Source organism: Dermacentor silvarum, chromosome 9 (genome assembly GCF_013339745.2).
Source record: "Dermacentor silvarum isolate Dsil-2018 chromosome 9, BIME_Dsil_1.4, whole genome shotgun sequence".
Taxonomy (NCBI): Eukaryota; Metazoa; Arthropoda; class Arachnida; order Ixodida; family Ixodidae; genus Dermacentor; species Dermacentor silvarum.
The window spans coordinates 95,677,965-95,694,467 of NC_051162.1; the positions used below are offsets into that span (position 1 = coordinate 95,677,965).

Genomic DNA, 16,503 nt, shown 5'->3' on the forward strand with positions numbered 1-16,503 from the left:
CCACTCTGTGGTACGCAACAGCAGGAAGTGGGAATGCTATTGTGTGCACGGCGCTCATGCCGACAGCAGAAGGCAAAATGCTGCCCTGGGTCTGCTGTAGAAACGATCGAGTTAAGCGTGACAGTGCGTCCACTTGGTTTCGGCATTTTTGCAGCTAAATGCACTGCGCGTTTCTGAAGACCTTCTAACCCTCCACATGTGGGCCACGTATGTGACGTCAGTATCGCGACGGTACGACCGGCTGTGGCAGCAACGGCAGGAATGCGCCTCGAGTGTCCATATAATTGCAATCAGGTATAAAAGTTTAAATCTATCAACTGAAGGGAGCAATATTTTTATTTTAGCCACAAGACTTTTTACCGAGGTTATTGAAACCAGCAAAATATAAAAAGATCTGAAGCATCAACTTTGCAGTTCAATGCTTGAACACTATTTTTCAATGGGTACATGTCAGCCTAATATGTCCTATCAACCATTTTTCTCTAATGTAGCCATGCCCACCCCTCATGTAATGCCTCACACTGAGGCCTTTTTGAGGGATAATAAATAAATGAGTGAATAAAGTAGAAGCGTTTCGGTTACACTGGCTTCGCAAGAATTGGCTTCAGCTTAAGTGAAGTCAAATCCTCCGGTACCCCAGCCAGTGATACGCACCATGACCATAAGCTGGTGCGACAGTGGGTAGATGTTGGACGCCTCAAGGATGCAGGCCTCGGCTTCAGAAAGCTGCTCCATCTTGAGGTACAGCTCAGCTATCAGGAGCCACACCTGCAGCTGCAGTAGCCAGAGGGTCTGGGAGCCGCGCTTCTCGCGAAGGATCGCCATCGACCCGCCGCTTGCGGCACCCCCACCCGTCTGGGTCGGCGGGTGCATCATGGGTCCCGCACCCGTCTGCAGTGCCTCGGACAGTGCCTGCTCCACACGCGCAGCTGCGGCGATCGACTGGCCTGCGCACGTTACGGCAACAGCTGTTGTAAAAACTTTCCAGCTGCATTCTGCAGTGTCACCGTCATGACATGCACTTATCACGTCAGCAGTAACATCTTGGTAAGGGCTAGTTGATTCATCTTTAGAACTAAGCTTAAACAGCCCGACTAAAACAAGGACAAACAGAGAAAGAGTTGCAGTTCCCTAGAGTGCGTTATCCGTGTGCCATTGTAATTGTTTTCTGGAGCTGCACATAATGATGCGTTAGCTCTTGCCATCACCTGTTACCCATGTCAGGCGGAAATGCGATCTTTTTTTGCCAACAACTGCTATCGGTTTTCGCAACTCGTGAACCTGCTACACATCACTCTTTTACTAGTCCTTATTTGTCTATGAACAACCAACATACACAACATTTTCGTGGTTGTAACTCACACAATAAATTTTCAATATTTAGGGGTGTGGATCAGATATGAATTCTCCTGACAAGTGTGGTTTCACAACAGTGCATTACCACATACAAGATGGTGGTTCTGTACCAGTACTTGGATTCCCATGAACTGGGAATCGTACAAGTACGATTCCCAGTTCATGGTATGCAACGTGCCTAGACACTTCTATCATAAAGCCACGTTCCAATTGCTTGTGGCGCGCATTTAATGCTTGGTCAGGAAAATAGTTTTTCTCGTTTCGTTTTTTTCTTGGAGCTCTCGATGTGCACATACCCGACTCTCGGTCTGAGAAGTCACCCGATCGCACGTGGAATGAGCCACGGTTGCAGCTGGTCACTCTTTGCAGACCGGTCTGGGCGTAGTCGCTGCAAGTACAAAGCTCACTGCTGAGTTCACCAATTCCTGTACTGCTGAACCACGATTTAAGTAAGAACACTGATACAGCTTGCTTTAGTTTCTCATTAGCTTTCAACAAAATTATATGTATGACACACAAAGCGCTTAAGACAAAATGACACAAATCGGTAGCAAACAATAAGTATAACTTGCCTGTCACAAGTAAAATTCTGCATGACTAGACGTCTCGGAGACATATGACGCAGAAGAGGTGTCGGACAAGAGGCTTCACGAACTAGCTGCAAACATATAAAGTATAACTTGCTGGTGGAAGTTTCTACAGACTAAATAGACGAAATATTCCACTTGCTTAGGGTTACTGTTTGACAAATTGTGCCACTTATATGAACTTCTTTTTAAAGGTACTGTTCTCACAGAATGAGACGCGTCAATTTAGGCCTAACTAATGCGAGTGCTCTCACTTCCGCTGTTTCCAGTTAATGTTACGTCAGCGTAGCCTTGGCTCTTGTGCTTAGACCAGAGTTCATACTACCTTTGGCGACCAGATGCATAGTGACGTGACATTGCACTGTCGAGTAATTGCGCTTATTTGATATTGTACAGTAAAATTTTCCTATTGCGTTTCATTCTGTGAACACAGTACACACACTCATTGCTCCAGTTTCATCACAACTGGCCAGCCCACTGACCTCTTAAGCTCGGACTCGTAGAACGTCTTCCACTGCAACAGCATCTGCTTGCTCGTCAGCAAGGCCTCTTCTGGCCCGAGGCAGTAGTCCTCGAGGTGTGCCTTGGTGTACATTAGGCTGAAAAAAAAAAAGAAAAAAAAAAGAAGTGATGCATTTCAAAGAAATTGGAATGTCAGGACCAGCACCAAACATGAGTAGCCCACGATGACATAAAAGCATCACGAGGTTTGCAATAGACACGTTTAATACCATGATCGAATTGGCTGATAAAAAAGAAATTGTGCTAACAGAGAAGAGTAATGATTCTTTCACTTGGGCATGTTATAACACAATAAAGTGCTAACTTGGGTCGGTTGGTATATGTCTGAAGAAAACGAGTAACAGCGCAAACAATAGGACATGACTGAGACAGATGAAGCGCTTTGTATGTCTCAGTCGCGTCCCGTCGCTTGCGCTGTTACTCGTTATAGTACAAGCTGTGGTCAGAAGAAAGGGTGAACTCATTGTTAAGCTAGCTGGCCATGATTTTACGAGCATGATGAACAAGAAATGCAAAAGTGGGACAGTAAAGATGGAGCGGATTAAAATGCCGTGTGTCTGTCAGTGCCCCAGCCTCATGCCTTTTTTCATCATCTGATATAGTTTTATTAAGAATAAGCTTTACCTTGGGAGCTCAATCTAAATACAATGAAATGAATTGTTCTGCTCTACATTCACTGCACCAAGTTTGATGGGGTTTGCTGCATTTAAAGGAAGAAGCTCGAGACGACAAGTGCTGCGCAATGAGCAATGATATGAAACGCATTAGGCATATAACGTTAAGAGACAGCAATGCAAATTAGCGAGCAAACGGTGGTAAACCACCGTTCTAGCTGAGATTTAAGAAGATAAAGTGGAGTTGGGCAGGACATGCAATGAGTGGTCTACAGAAATGGTGGTCTACAAAATGGGCACCAAGGATAGGGAAGCACGGTAGAGAACTAGGTGGGGAGACGAAATTAGGAAATTTGCAAGCATAAGATGGACTCGGCCTGCGCAAGACGGGTGATTGGAGATCACTGGGAGAGGCCTTCGTCCTGCCGTGGACATAGAATGGGCTCATGATGGTAATGATTCTTTATTTAGGCCATCAACTAAAGAAAAAAATGTGGTAAGTCGGAATATTAAAAAAAGCTAAAGCGTCAAGTTTACAGCTCTGTAACTCGTCAGTGAGAAATGATATCATGATTATGTAAACTGCGTACATTGAGACACCTCAAATGGACAAAAGTGATATATTATACACCACTCTGAACAACACCAATAAATTATGAATGGGACTTTTGCAGAACTCTATGTAGACAATGTGATAATTTCCCATAAGCTTTAATCGAATAGATCATATTTGCCCGCTTTAGTTGATCTAATAGATGCAGTTCAGAGATTTTTGATGTCTGTTTTTGTTGCGGAGTTGTAAACTTTATGCTTAGTTTGTTTTATTTACAGATTTGGAGGAGCTTTTTTGAGAAAATGAGGCCCTAAATTGAAATACAGCTCCTTGCAGTCAGGAGACTAGCTTTCTCGCTTAAATACAAGTTTGATTTTAATTGATTAAGCAATTGTTAAAAGAGTATTTCTCTTTTTTAGATGTATCTGAATATTTTCAATTTTTTGTTAATTTACAGAAACTGCTGTGTTTATGCAAGACATAGCAGGAGTGGATAGAAATAACGATAATCTTGCAGAGGATACAATAAAATATGAATCGTTAGAAATGAAGCAGATCACTGACCTGCTATGGTCACTGACCACAGTGAAAACAAAATTACACATTGAGATCCACACAAATTCCTTGTTCACAATACTTGCAGACAAAAAATTCCTTGTAGCTAGGGATCTTGAAACGTCTTTTTGTTTCAACCAATGATCAGCGACATGCTTCAGTCTCAATAATAGTTTTACCTGACTAGACGGTATTCTGTAAAAGTTTCAGTTTCAGTTTATCATTCATTCAATGGCTGGATTACAGATCATATACAGTTGAGGGTGTCAAAGTCGGAGACTGCAACGAGACTCTCGGCTAATGTATCAATGGAAAAAATAAAGAAAGAAAAAAGCAAATTAAAAAAAAAGACCAAGAAATAAGAGAACAGAAAAAGAACAAACCATATTCAGTGATATACTATATCGCAACAAAAATCAGAAGTCAAATATAATGCTATAAATACATAAAGTAAAGACTAACACAATATGTACACATATCACAAAGCAATGTAACAAGGAATGTAAACTTAGTTATATCACAGGTAATAATGCTTCAACTTGAACAATAAAAGAAAGAAATCTTAACTTGCAATCTAGTTATAGATAACTCCATTCACAATACTTTTAAATGGTAGATTACGCTGTGACCCACCAAGACAACAGCTAGGGCTCACTTGAGATAGTTTGGGTACTCCTCGAGGGTGGCGTTAATGAGCTGCAACGCCTCGCCGTGCTGCTTCTGCGCGGACAGCAGAAGCGCCAGAAGGTGCAGCGTGTGAACATGCTCGGGGTTGAGCTCGAGCGCCCGCTTTGCGTGCGACACGGCCTTGTTCAGCTGCAAGTGAAACGTTGGAGGACGCTTCAGCTTCGCCTTTAATACGGGTGTCACACGGCGCACTTTTGATCGCGGTCAGGCCCGATCGGGTTCGAATTTTTCGGTCACGAGTGGCTCCTTGCTCAAGCTACGGTAAAGAGCCAATCGCGGTCGAGAATTTCAATCCGGATTGGGCTCGACGGAAGTGGCCGTGTGACACCGGTATAAGAGTGGAACGTGATAGCATTTAAAGATCCCTGACTGCTTCTTACGCTTCCTGGCAACTGCAGCTCATGTACCGTAGTGTTCATCGGGAAGCGCTGGTGACGAACGCTGTGCACGAAGGCGAGCTTCCTGGTAGTAGAAATGCGGCCTCTTGCGTGGGTCGATCTTCTCTTATTGCTTCGCACTTTAATATTTCAGTCCGAGAAGATTAACATAGAAGGCATGCGCTGTCGGTGTTTTGTTTCATGACATTTGTTTGTGGGCTGTCAGTCTCAAAATTCTGAGGAATAGCTTTGTCAAGAATGTAAGACAAGGTATGAGCAACTTTAGTGCCGTATGGAATATTTTTCGCTCTACGCCGGCTATAATGCCGACACCCGATTTCCTGCGCCATGGGGCCGTTAACACTATTGCATTAAAACGGAAATCTCTTTCCGACGGTGCAACTAGCAAGAAGCTCCGTGCAAATTGCGGCGACATTATATGGTAGTCTGGCTGCCTGGACGGGCCACACGAACCCTTCCGCTGTTGTATTGCTGACACAGGCCACCACCTTACGTAATAGCCACTCAATTCTAGTTCTGTGTTGCACGAAAACTAGAAGGAGGTTATTTAAGATCAAGCTTTACTGTACACATGTTAACAGCTATATGTTCGACTTGACTCGTGAAATTGGTAGTGATCTGATGTGACGCGATTTAATATGCAGAGTGATCCAATGTAACAGGAACGGGAAAAAAATTAACAATTTGAAAAGTAATGACCATAGCAAGATGGGGTTTCACAGATGTGCACTGAAAAACATGGAATTCTTTAAATTACACATCTTATAGCCATAGTAGTTACATGCCTCACCGGCAAGTGGTGCTTCAGCTGTATTCCAACTTCAGATGGGCCACAACAGCACCACCTCTAGGTGACAAATGTAACCATACTGTATATAATATTTTTGTTATTAAAAACAAAAGCAATATCTTTCTGCCCATTTCTACGAAAACTGCATCTTGCTATGGTCTATACTTTTTAAATTATTATTAAATTTTACTTTTCTTGTTGCTTTTGGATCAGCTTAGATACATATGTAAATGAAGTTGCTGCCAGCTGTACGATGCAGAACCTTCCAATCGGCCAGCAAAAGCCAATGCCTCTAGTTGAAGTGGTTTGTCAGTGAGGAGCAATATTTTAAAGAGAATAGCAACCGCTACACAAAAGATGAACTTATAACCTTCTTCCCTTAATACAAAAGTTAACTTACCTGCCGAACTTCCGCGTAATGCAGGGCTAGGTGGTATTCGGGAAGGTGGTGGTACGGGTCCGCGCTCTGCGCCCTGCAATTTTGAGACATAAGCTGAAGTTGTCAGAGTTTTGAAAAGCTCACAACCAGCACAGTGTCGTGGCATACACGCAACAGAAAGGTCTCTTCGATAATTCGGAATTGACAAGTGGCAGCAACATCACGTTTCAACTTCGCCCTGTTGCAGGAAAAATGTACAGGCTAATATATACCACATGTCCCAGCTAACATGGACCACGCTTTAAAACAAATTCAGGCATTATGTGCGGATGAAACCAACACTATGTTGTTGGCAACTTCTTGGAGAAGCCTCCAGTATATTTTGTGTTCTTGTTAACAGAGGAATCAGTACTGATAAATAAACCACTAACCTCCGAACAATCGAGCATGTCTGAAAAATCCGGCCCTGAAAATCGGTTTGTTGACTGTATTTGTATATTTTTATATAGATTCTGCACTAAACCGGACTTAAATGAAAAATTGGAAAGTTACCAGTGTCCATACGATAATTGTAAACAAACTCTAAAGATCGGGCAGGGGGGGTACTCTGTAAGTATCCACCTAGTGGACATGTCAATTTTGTCTGCTGCTGAAGTGTTGATTCACGCACATCAGCACTTCATTAACGCACGTGCTAATGAGGTGCTCATAAGTGTGAATGGAAGTGACCTAACCTAATCCTAAACGCGAGTGAGAGTTGGCAAGTATGAGTGAGTAACATAGCCTGCGAAAATATTGATGAGTGAGTATCCACTTATTATTACAGTAGGATGCACACTGAATCAATGGGAAACAAAACCGATGTCTCTGAACTGTTCAGCTTATCAGGAAACACAACTTGTCTGAGAGAGAGCCTATTGGCATTTATTCGGGTTTACGCGAAAAAAACAAATGCAGCAACAATAGTGCAGCTAGAAAAATGCGGACCATATCGCCTGTAGCAGAAAAAACAAGCTGCACAAATGCAGAGAAAAAGAATTTAAAGCATGCGACACAATTAAAAAAAAGTTGCAAGCACGGCTTTCAAAAACATTGACATCAGGACACGGATTACTGTTCTTGGGTTAAGACATGCGACACAGAACATGAGCTCGAAGAATCCAAGGAACCAAGGGACTCTGTTTCGTGCTTAGGCAACGCTGCAGAAGCTACGCTAGTTGTGCGGAAATAGATGCGTCACTCCACGCATTTTGCAGTACAGTTGTTTTTGACCTGCAACACATTCTACATAATAACTAGTACGTACTTCACATATTACAATTACAATTTGTGGACATAAGGTTTGTAAAATCACATAATACAGTAGAACCCTGCTGTTACGTTCCCGGGTGCTGCGTTTTCCCGGCTGTTACGTCATTTTCAGCCGGTCCCGGCATAGCTCCCATAGGACTCAATGCATTGGTAACTCCGCTGTTGCGTTGCAACTGTGGAACTGTTTCCCGCATCATGTGTTATGCACTGCCACCCCGCGCCGGCCCGAGCGGCCAAGTTAACTTTTCATGTCGCTTGGCTTGGTGGGGCTTGACGATGGGATTGGCTGCCCAAAGTGCCGGGGGCGACACCGATGACGTATTTTCGGTTTCCGCCAGCAAAAGTATGGCCTTTGAGATCCATATTTGCTATCTAAAGATGGTGTTGATGATGCGTTGGGGCTCTAAAATTGTTTTTGGTGCATAGATGTTCCGTATAAAGTCCAAGGGCGATGACGCCGTCGCCATGCGCCGTATGTTATATATGCGAGTGAAAGTGTGTGAAGGGAGCCGACAACCTTGGCTAAATCTCGCGTGCGCATGAAAGAAAAGCAGGGAGCGAGCGCACCTCCTTTTGTAGGCTCGAGGCACCGGGGGGGGGGGGGGGTACTCTGGCATCACCTGCCTACTGCACGGCTGCGCGCAGTCGCGTGGACTATATCTTAACCCTTTGAAGGTTTTTGCCGTATCTGTACGGCGGCGGTTTTCTGTCCCGCAAGGTCTTTGCCGTACGAGTACGGTTTCGATCCTCCGTTTGAAATTTCGCGCCATAATGACGATGCATGCTTACCGGGAGGTGCTGCCACCTTTTAGGACTTACAAGAAGCGTTTGACATTTGTGCTACCTTCTTGCGGAGATAAACAGAACTGATTTCTAGTTTCAGCGCGTGCGTCGCGCAGACCGCGGCGACACCCCTTTCGCGGTTTCGGTTTCGCCGCGTGATCGCAACGGAGGCGCTCGAAACGTTTGAAGGGGCGGCGGAAGTTGATTTCTACCTTTATTGGCGCTGCTCTTAGCTTGTTTATCACCGTCGCTCACGAGGTATTCTCCCTCTCTGCGGCAACGCGCTTGCGGTTCCGCCGCGTGATCGCAACGGAGGCGCGCGAAACGCGAGTTTTCTCTCCGTCGGCACTGTCTTGCAGTGGCGCTGAAGTTGATTTCTATCTTGATTGGCGCTGTCTTAGCTTGTTTATCAGCGCCGCTCACGAGGTATCCTCGCTCTCTTCGTCAACGCGCTTACGCGGTTTCGGTTGCGCCGCGTGATCGCAACGGAGGCGCGCCAGACGTGAGTTTTCTCTCTGTCGGCACTCTCTTGCAGGGGCGGCGGAAGTTGATTTCTATCTTGATTGGCGCTCTTAGCTTGTTTATCAGCGCCAATCACGAGGTATTCTCGCTTTCTGCGGCAACGCACTTACGCGGTTTCGGTTCCGCCGAATGATCGCAACGGAGGCGCGCGAAACGTGAATTTTCTCTTTGTCGGCACTCTCTTGCAGATGCGGCGGAAGCTGATTTCTACCTTGATTGGCGCTGCTCTTTGATTGGCGCTACCTTGATTTGCGCGATAAGGCGCTGTGCGTAGAACCGTGTTTCAAGGAATACGCCACTGATATATTATGGAACATTTGGAGTTCCGAGTGATGCCGACATCAAAATACTGTTTCTAATTTTTTTTCACTATTTATTCCCGACTTTATACATTTTGTACAGTCAATATCCACAATAAACTAATTTGACCATCTGGGAAAGTTTTTTTCAAAATAATGCGACCTTCAAAGGGTTAAAAGCGATCTCCGTTGGGGGCAGAGTCTAGGCAGTGTAGGTGCATCGGCAGCTCGTAGCTTTGTGTGTGCTATGTATTCTCAGCGCTCAGTTTGCGTTTAAAAGCGATAGCCAGCACGAAGGTCACATCGCTCGTTTCTGCTGGCACGCTTCCTGACGCCAGCGTTTTGACAGCGAGCGTCCGTGCTCATCGAGTGTGACGTGTTCATGTTTGCCTGTGCGCACTGACACCATGCTTGTTAATATAGTTAATACGCGAATGTCTGCCATGTTTATATGGACGATAAAACTACTATGCTTATTTAATATACCTGTCCATAATTTGTTATCGCAATCTATGCTTTGGCTTTCGGGCGAAACTGCGACTTTATTTCACACGGAAGAATTAAAATAAAATTGCGTGCAGTTCACCACTACTCTCATTTCTCAATTTTCCCTGTTTCTCGGCTCTTGCGTTTCCCAGCTCTTACGGTTTTCTTTTGGTCCCGTCAAAAACGTATCAGTCGGGTTCTACTGTATTCATAATCACATAATTTGTGCTTGCAGTACGCGACGTGAAATGCTTTTGGTCGTGAGCATAAGCAGTACTCTGTGACCACTGCACACAGAAACGTGTCATTCTGCCCATTCAGTGGTAAACAGGTTCAGATCGACGACGACTTCCATTATTAAACATATCATATTTTGCTACATAAAAGTATGAGACCTAATGTCACGCCGAATTACGTTCCGCATACTTACATGTTTTTTTGTTTTGTTTTTCTCATATGTGACATGCTATTTTTTGGCACGAATGCAAGCAGTGAAAGAAGTTGGCTCCTATGTATGAAACGGACTACAGACGCTTCTCAGACATAACCTACAGTGGATTCACACAACTGTAACTGGGTTAACCGAGGTAATGTAAGGGACTGTGCAAACCGAAATCAACTATCCGCTACCTGAGAAAACACTGGAATGCAGATGCCTTGAACTCCGCCCGTTTGCTTTGAGGCCTCCGCTGCTCCGCCATCAGCGCGAATCCCACGCCGAGCACCAGGTGGCATTGCGCCAGAAGGCTCTGCGGGTTCCGCTTCTCGCGGTTGAGCGCCTCTTCCGCGAATTCCACGCCTTGCTCAACGTTCCCGAGGTTCTCCAGGCATACCTGAGAGGATTTTACAAAAAAATAAATAAAAAATAATGCATGTCCAACGTACCTGTTCAAACTTATGTGAAGCCAAGCTTTCATGAAGAGGTTAATTAAATGCTATAAAAGTGTTCGTCTTCTGCACCGAGTTTTTCAGCAAGAGATAACATGCCTGCTTGGCAAGCCCCAGAGATACCCACCATGTGACACACGCGACTGCAGATTATACTGCCTCCGGGGTCGGCCACCATCTCCAGAATCAGCCTAGTTTACTACTGCACCGTCTCCAAGATTGGCACCCACTTTACTCGCCGAGAAACCGACTGAGCAGACGCGCCAATCACGGCAAAGAAGGCACAGAAAGGTTTGCTTTAACAAAGGAATTATCTGACTTGGAAGTGTACATTTGTTGCAGTGAAGATAGTTAGGTACCGTCTGTGGTTTCACCGCACAATCCCACAGAGAGCAGAGTCGGTCACTGGCACATTTGCAGGGCCAGTACAGATGGCCAGTACAGTACATAAGCAGCAAGCTGTTGCAGTTGCTTCAATATTTGCACAGCACAGCTTATCATAGCACTCTCCCAGCTGTCAATTGATTCACTGATTGATTCATTCAATCTTGCCGATAGACATTGCAATGACTGTATAACAAAAATGAAAAGCAGGTTCACACACAGAGCAACATTAGCAAGTTCCATTCCTTCATTCGTAAATAAGAAAAGTGCAATAAAGTTGGACAGCTTTTTTTCTTTTTTCTTACTCCAGATTCAGCCGGCTCACCTTAGCAGCCAGGAGGCAGGGGAAGCTGTTGTGTGGCTGAAGCCGCGCGCACTCCTTGAGCATTAGGGTAGCCCTGAGGTGCTGCGATAAAAACACTTTGGGTCAGTGCACTGCAGATAGAGAGGGAACTAAAGAGCAAAGTGTTGTTGTACGTGACTGTGTTCGCTGTCTTCTTCCAAGAAATCTTCCAAGACTTGCGTGATTGCATTGTTGTACCATACTTTTGCACTTATAACCAGCCCCTACCTACCACATGCATCCCAACTTACAACACTTGGGAAAGGCAGGAACAAAAATTTATGAATAGGTAAACAAAAAAAAAAGTTGATGAGTATAACCTGCTCAAATAGCCACACACAACAATGTTCAGATATCTGCATGAAGAGCACTGCACGGTTGTCAGCACAAAGCGAAGCTTCAAAAGCAGCTTTATTTTACACATTGTCACAATTTTCGCTGTCTGCTACACCTCGAGGCAAAATATGAGCAAAACACGCATTTGCACTTTATTTGTTGGGCCTTAACCAACAAATTCTTAAAAGGCAAGTGCCAGAACGTCACGACCTTGTGCACCCAAGTGACCACCACCTACGTTGTGACGTCACAACAAGACCACCTCTTGGGAAACGAAACCAAAATTGATTTGTAGAAAAGCTACTATAGTAATTTACTTGGCGCTCTGCGAAGCTTGCCAGTATGTTTTCTAGAGTCTTGAGGCCCAGAGCCTTCATTCGACGCAGAAAATGAAAAGTTGAACATGTCATGCCAGCACTCTTTTAAAGGAGTCTTGCAGTGGTTCGATTCCTAACGTAACCCTGTGGTGTCGGGTCGCACGTCGACCGCATCGAGCTGGCCGGAGGGTTAGGCCTAAGCGGCCAGACGCCGGCACAGACCCGAGCAGTAATGTGGATAAGGAGATGGCGGGCAAGAAAGAATGAAGGCACTTTATTTACGTTATTTTTTACACCCTTCAGCACCAATCAGGAGTTGGCATGCACATGGAAACGATACAAGCCTAGTCGCACAAATTCCCGCTACATTTAGCAGACTAACTTTTTAAAGGCTCCACCAGAGGTCGCTACACCACACTCACCTTCCCGTACGAGAGCAAGGAGAGGGAGAACTGCATCCAGACGTGGTACTCCTCGAACGAGAACTTCATGGCTCGCTCGAACGACTGCCAGATTAAGCGGACAAAGAAAAAAAAAGAAACGGAGGAGGGAAAGTGAGGGTGAGCGAGTACAAGCAAGAATAGTGGCTGTAAATACACAACAGACGAGAAATGCAATTTTTTTCATTTTCTTACTTCATCACCTTCCAACCTACTTCGTTGGCTCTGGTTTCTAAAGCAGACCCGACAACTTTTAAAGTTTGAAAAGTAATAGTCGAAGGCCAAAAATAATTCATTTTGGTTATAAATACTAAAAATTGTTTTAGTACTCAAGATATTAACCGTTTGTTAAGATAATTCACAGTCATTCTTCTCTAGGAACGCTATGAACAGGCACTACATTCACAGCAAGAATGATATGCACTACATTTGAAAGGCATTTAATTAAGCTCTTCTCATACGCAGCTTTCCATCCCGCGGCAACAGGGCATTTTAGAAATACCGAACAGAAGTGCCTTCCTTAGATATGTGGGGCGCTCACAGTCTGAACATGCAATCTTTCCATGGGCTTCATGTTTGTGTGTTGCTTGCTTAGCCCCACAAAGCCCAAAATATATTATTCCACATCATGGAAAATTAGGATCTATTGTTCCCCTTCATTTTTGGCCATGGAATATACAGTCCCAGCAGAAAAAGATTAGTTCAAGTGACTGGAGCGGCACATACCATTTTCCAAAGCAGGGGTGGCCATTAGAAAGTGTGCCGTGATTTTGCCATTCCGGACACCAGTCACTAGTGCTAATGTTTTTCCACTGAGACTGTACATTCATGCAAGCGAATGAAATTTTATTTAATGGGAACGTAACTGGTGTAGTATAATCAATTAATTAAAGGTTGGTTTTTGTAGCTACCCACAAATGAAACTTTGCACCAGCATACCAAAAACACAGTTCCTGAACGATGCAGGGTTACAAGCTCATATTTGATTTTCTTTTATTCCCCACATGCCTTGTGGCAAATCATCGCAAAATTAAAATTTAAAAAGTTGCTACAATGGACTTTGTGTTAAGTCTTCCACAGCTAAATAAGAAATTCGAGGCATAAACTCAGCGTGTTAACAATAATACATTGGGCTTTGTTAGGTTAACTACCTTGCAACTCTCACACAAAGACAAGCACAGTAAATATAAATTGAAAAGGAAATGCTAAAGAAGAAACTTATCGCACCTCACACAGGATCTGGAATTGGCCCATCCGGCCGAGGACAAACACGAGTAAGTCGTACACGGCGACAACATTGTTGTACGAATGAACGCGGGCATCCTGGAACTCGGGGGACCGGTCTAGGACTGCATTGCGGACTGCCTGTAAAGAAAATGCATATTTAGAATTCTAGTCTAGGCTTCTTCGTTTAAAAAAAAATACTTTCCTCTAGCCCTCCCTACTCTTATTAGGGTGTTACAAAACTAAGGTAACAAGCCCTATCAAAGACAAAATTTATGCAAGGGTACAGTGGTACACATTATACTTGGTAAGGCACTGCTAAACACTAATTCACATAGTCACTATGGTTGTCCAAACATTTACTCCAAGTGCACACCAAAGCATCAATGCCGGCATAAAACAGATCAGTGTCATGTTCACGAAGCCATGTCAAGATAGCTTGCTCAACATTGCTCTCGGCAGATAAATGCTGACCAACCACACGCTTCTCTAAGTTTAATCTGCACATTCCAATAACATGATGAATTATTTCTACTGGAAAGTTCGGCTACAAATACAAAAACCTTGTCGCATTCTTCGCTTTACTTTTGACCACTTCTTTGCTAGTGAAACCCCGTCAAAACTGGTCTTTCAATGTGCTGACGTAACGCTGGCGCCATCTACTGGAGGCATTGGCAAGCTGTGGCTGTTTGCTGCTCCGTGGGTAGAAAAAAAAAATGTGAGTTAACCGAGAAATTATCCCACCTATGAGAGATCTTTTTACTTTACGTTTCGAACCACCACAGCATATGTACAGGTAAAATTCAGTAACGCTCTATCTGGAAACTTCTAAACTGATCTGAATACAGTAGAACCTTTTTATAACAAACTCGCATACGACACAAATGTACTACCTGCGATATATCCGATATTCATTATAAGCATACTTCATTACATGCTAACATTGTGAAGAAACATTTTCAATTTACTTAATTCTATGCGGTGAATCATTATATCTGTGCTCATTATATTGATGTTCAACTGCACCTGAATAAGTGCGTTCCATTAAAAAAAAAAGAGCGAGCCACATTTCAGTGACTGTTCAGGTCCTCAATTTTCTTTAAAATGCCTAAAACATGGAAAAGTAGTAATAATAAATTCAAGCATCAGGTTTACAACTTGAAATCTGCAGGGAAGACGGATACATATTACAATACTTCAAGCTTCAACTGCACGCTACGCGTCTTCTCTATCCTAATTGTCATAAGGAGCAGCATGGAGTCAACAGACAGTGAAGCTAAGTTCCTGTGACACTCCTGACTCATTGCAAAGCGAGGGCCTCGAATATGGCTGCCTTGGTGCTATGATGTAGCATAGATGGGTTTATTGGCTAGTTACACGTTCCTAAGCTCACGTACTACATGCCAATTGCAGTTGAAAGGATGTTCCACATCTGTCAGCACGGTCGTGATCTAGGGGCACTGGCTAACACTCCCAAGGCTGGATCTAGCCCATATACACAACATGGTAAACAGGGCGACAGCTAATACTGCAGCTTGCTCGTCATGTGGAGGTTGAGGTTTCAAATGCCATTGGTGGCACTCGAAATCTTTTTCCACCATCCATAAACGCACAGTATCACGTACTACTTGTCGCTGGGATGGTTGGCTAATATTTAATATGGTGTAACACGACGCAGAACAATGCGAACTTTACTGTCCTGTTCTTACTTCACTTCCTTTTTTTTTGTGTTCCATTACACCATAATAATTGTATAGTTTTATAATCATGAGAGTCAACTTCCATACGCTTTCCATGGCATGGCTTCATTTCTGGTGTCATTTTGACCGCTGTCATCGTCGTCACAATTGTTTGTTGTCATTGCCAGCACGCTGTCACAAAAAGTAGTTTCACTGAACTCTCTGCAGAACAGAAAAACATTGCGAGACCAAAATGGCACACGCTTATGGAGCAGTCAATGGACAAGTGAATGTGCCTACCATAGCTTCGCTGATGAACAGCAATAGGAGAATTTCCTCGTATTCCGTCTTGGGCATGAATAACCTGAAAAAGCCAATGCGCAGGCACTTGTGAAACTACCAAGACATTACGCAGAAACACAATGTATTGTAGGCATATTTTCGCTAGTACGAAGAGGCATTATTCCAGCACCAGATGCATTTATAGAAAGTTCACTGAGAATAGCACAGAAATAAACAGGGCTTAGTTAAAGTTGAGCGTATGTCAAACTGAACTTCAGCACCTTTAAAGGGAAAAAAAAAAATGGCAAAGACTCACTGGTTTAGTTCAGCATTACCTACAACCACGAAAGTTATCAGCGCACAGAATATGAGAAAGAAATTAAATTTCATAGCGGTCAATGCAATTTTGTAGCGGCCTCTTTGAAATACAAATGTGCAGTGGACGCTTCCCCGCATCACCATCACATACATCACTTTCCTGAACTTCAGGCTGAGCTGCGAAGCCACCAGGAAATTTAACTTAATCCCGAAATCCGTGCTTGACAACTTTTGTGGTAGGTTGTAACATCACTCTACAAGATGCTACAATTTTACTGAAAAGGGGCCAATAGAGCTACAGTGGTAGCTAAAAAAAGCCACATAGCTTTCCTTTGTAGCATTCATAGCATTTCATTTGATTTATCAAATTTTAATCACACCATTCTTTCCTTTGTAGAATCAACAAAAGCAAGAAAGTGACTATGCAAATTATTTTCTTTTTCAGCATTC

The 16,503-nt window shown here is 43.8% G+C and overlaps 1 protein-coding gene across 2 annotated transcripts in view; it reads right to left on the minus strand.

Annotated features, from left to right (window-relative positions):
- The window catches only part of LOC119463393 (tetratricopeptide repeat protein 7B), a 31,633-nt gene that overhangs the window by 5,058 nt on the left and 10,072 nt on the right, over positions 1-16,503 (minus strand). For both annotated transcript variants that reach the window (XM_037724235.2, XM_037724236.2), the window contains 10 exons: positions 15,754-15,817; positions 13,778-13,915; positions 12,533-12,616; positions 11,440-11,520; positions 10,473-10,675; positions 6,463-6,535; positions 4,843-5,003; positions 2,426-2,542; positions 1,653-1,744; positions 655-947 (listed from right to left, as the gene is read on the minus strand). In XM_037724235.2, coding sequence (XP_037580163.1) covers positions 655-947; positions 1,653-1,744; positions 2,426-2,542; positions 4,843-5,003; positions 6,463-6,535; positions 10,473-10,675; positions 11,440-11,520; positions 12,533-12,616; positions 13,778-13,915; positions 15,754-15,817 — 1,306 coding nt within the window. The remainder of the gene's footprint in view (positions 1-654; positions 948-1,652; positions 1,745-2,425; positions 2,543-4,842; positions 5,004-6,462; positions 6,536-10,472; positions 10,676-11,439; positions 11,521-12,532; positions 12,617-13,777; positions 13,916-15,753; positions 15,818-16,503) is intronic.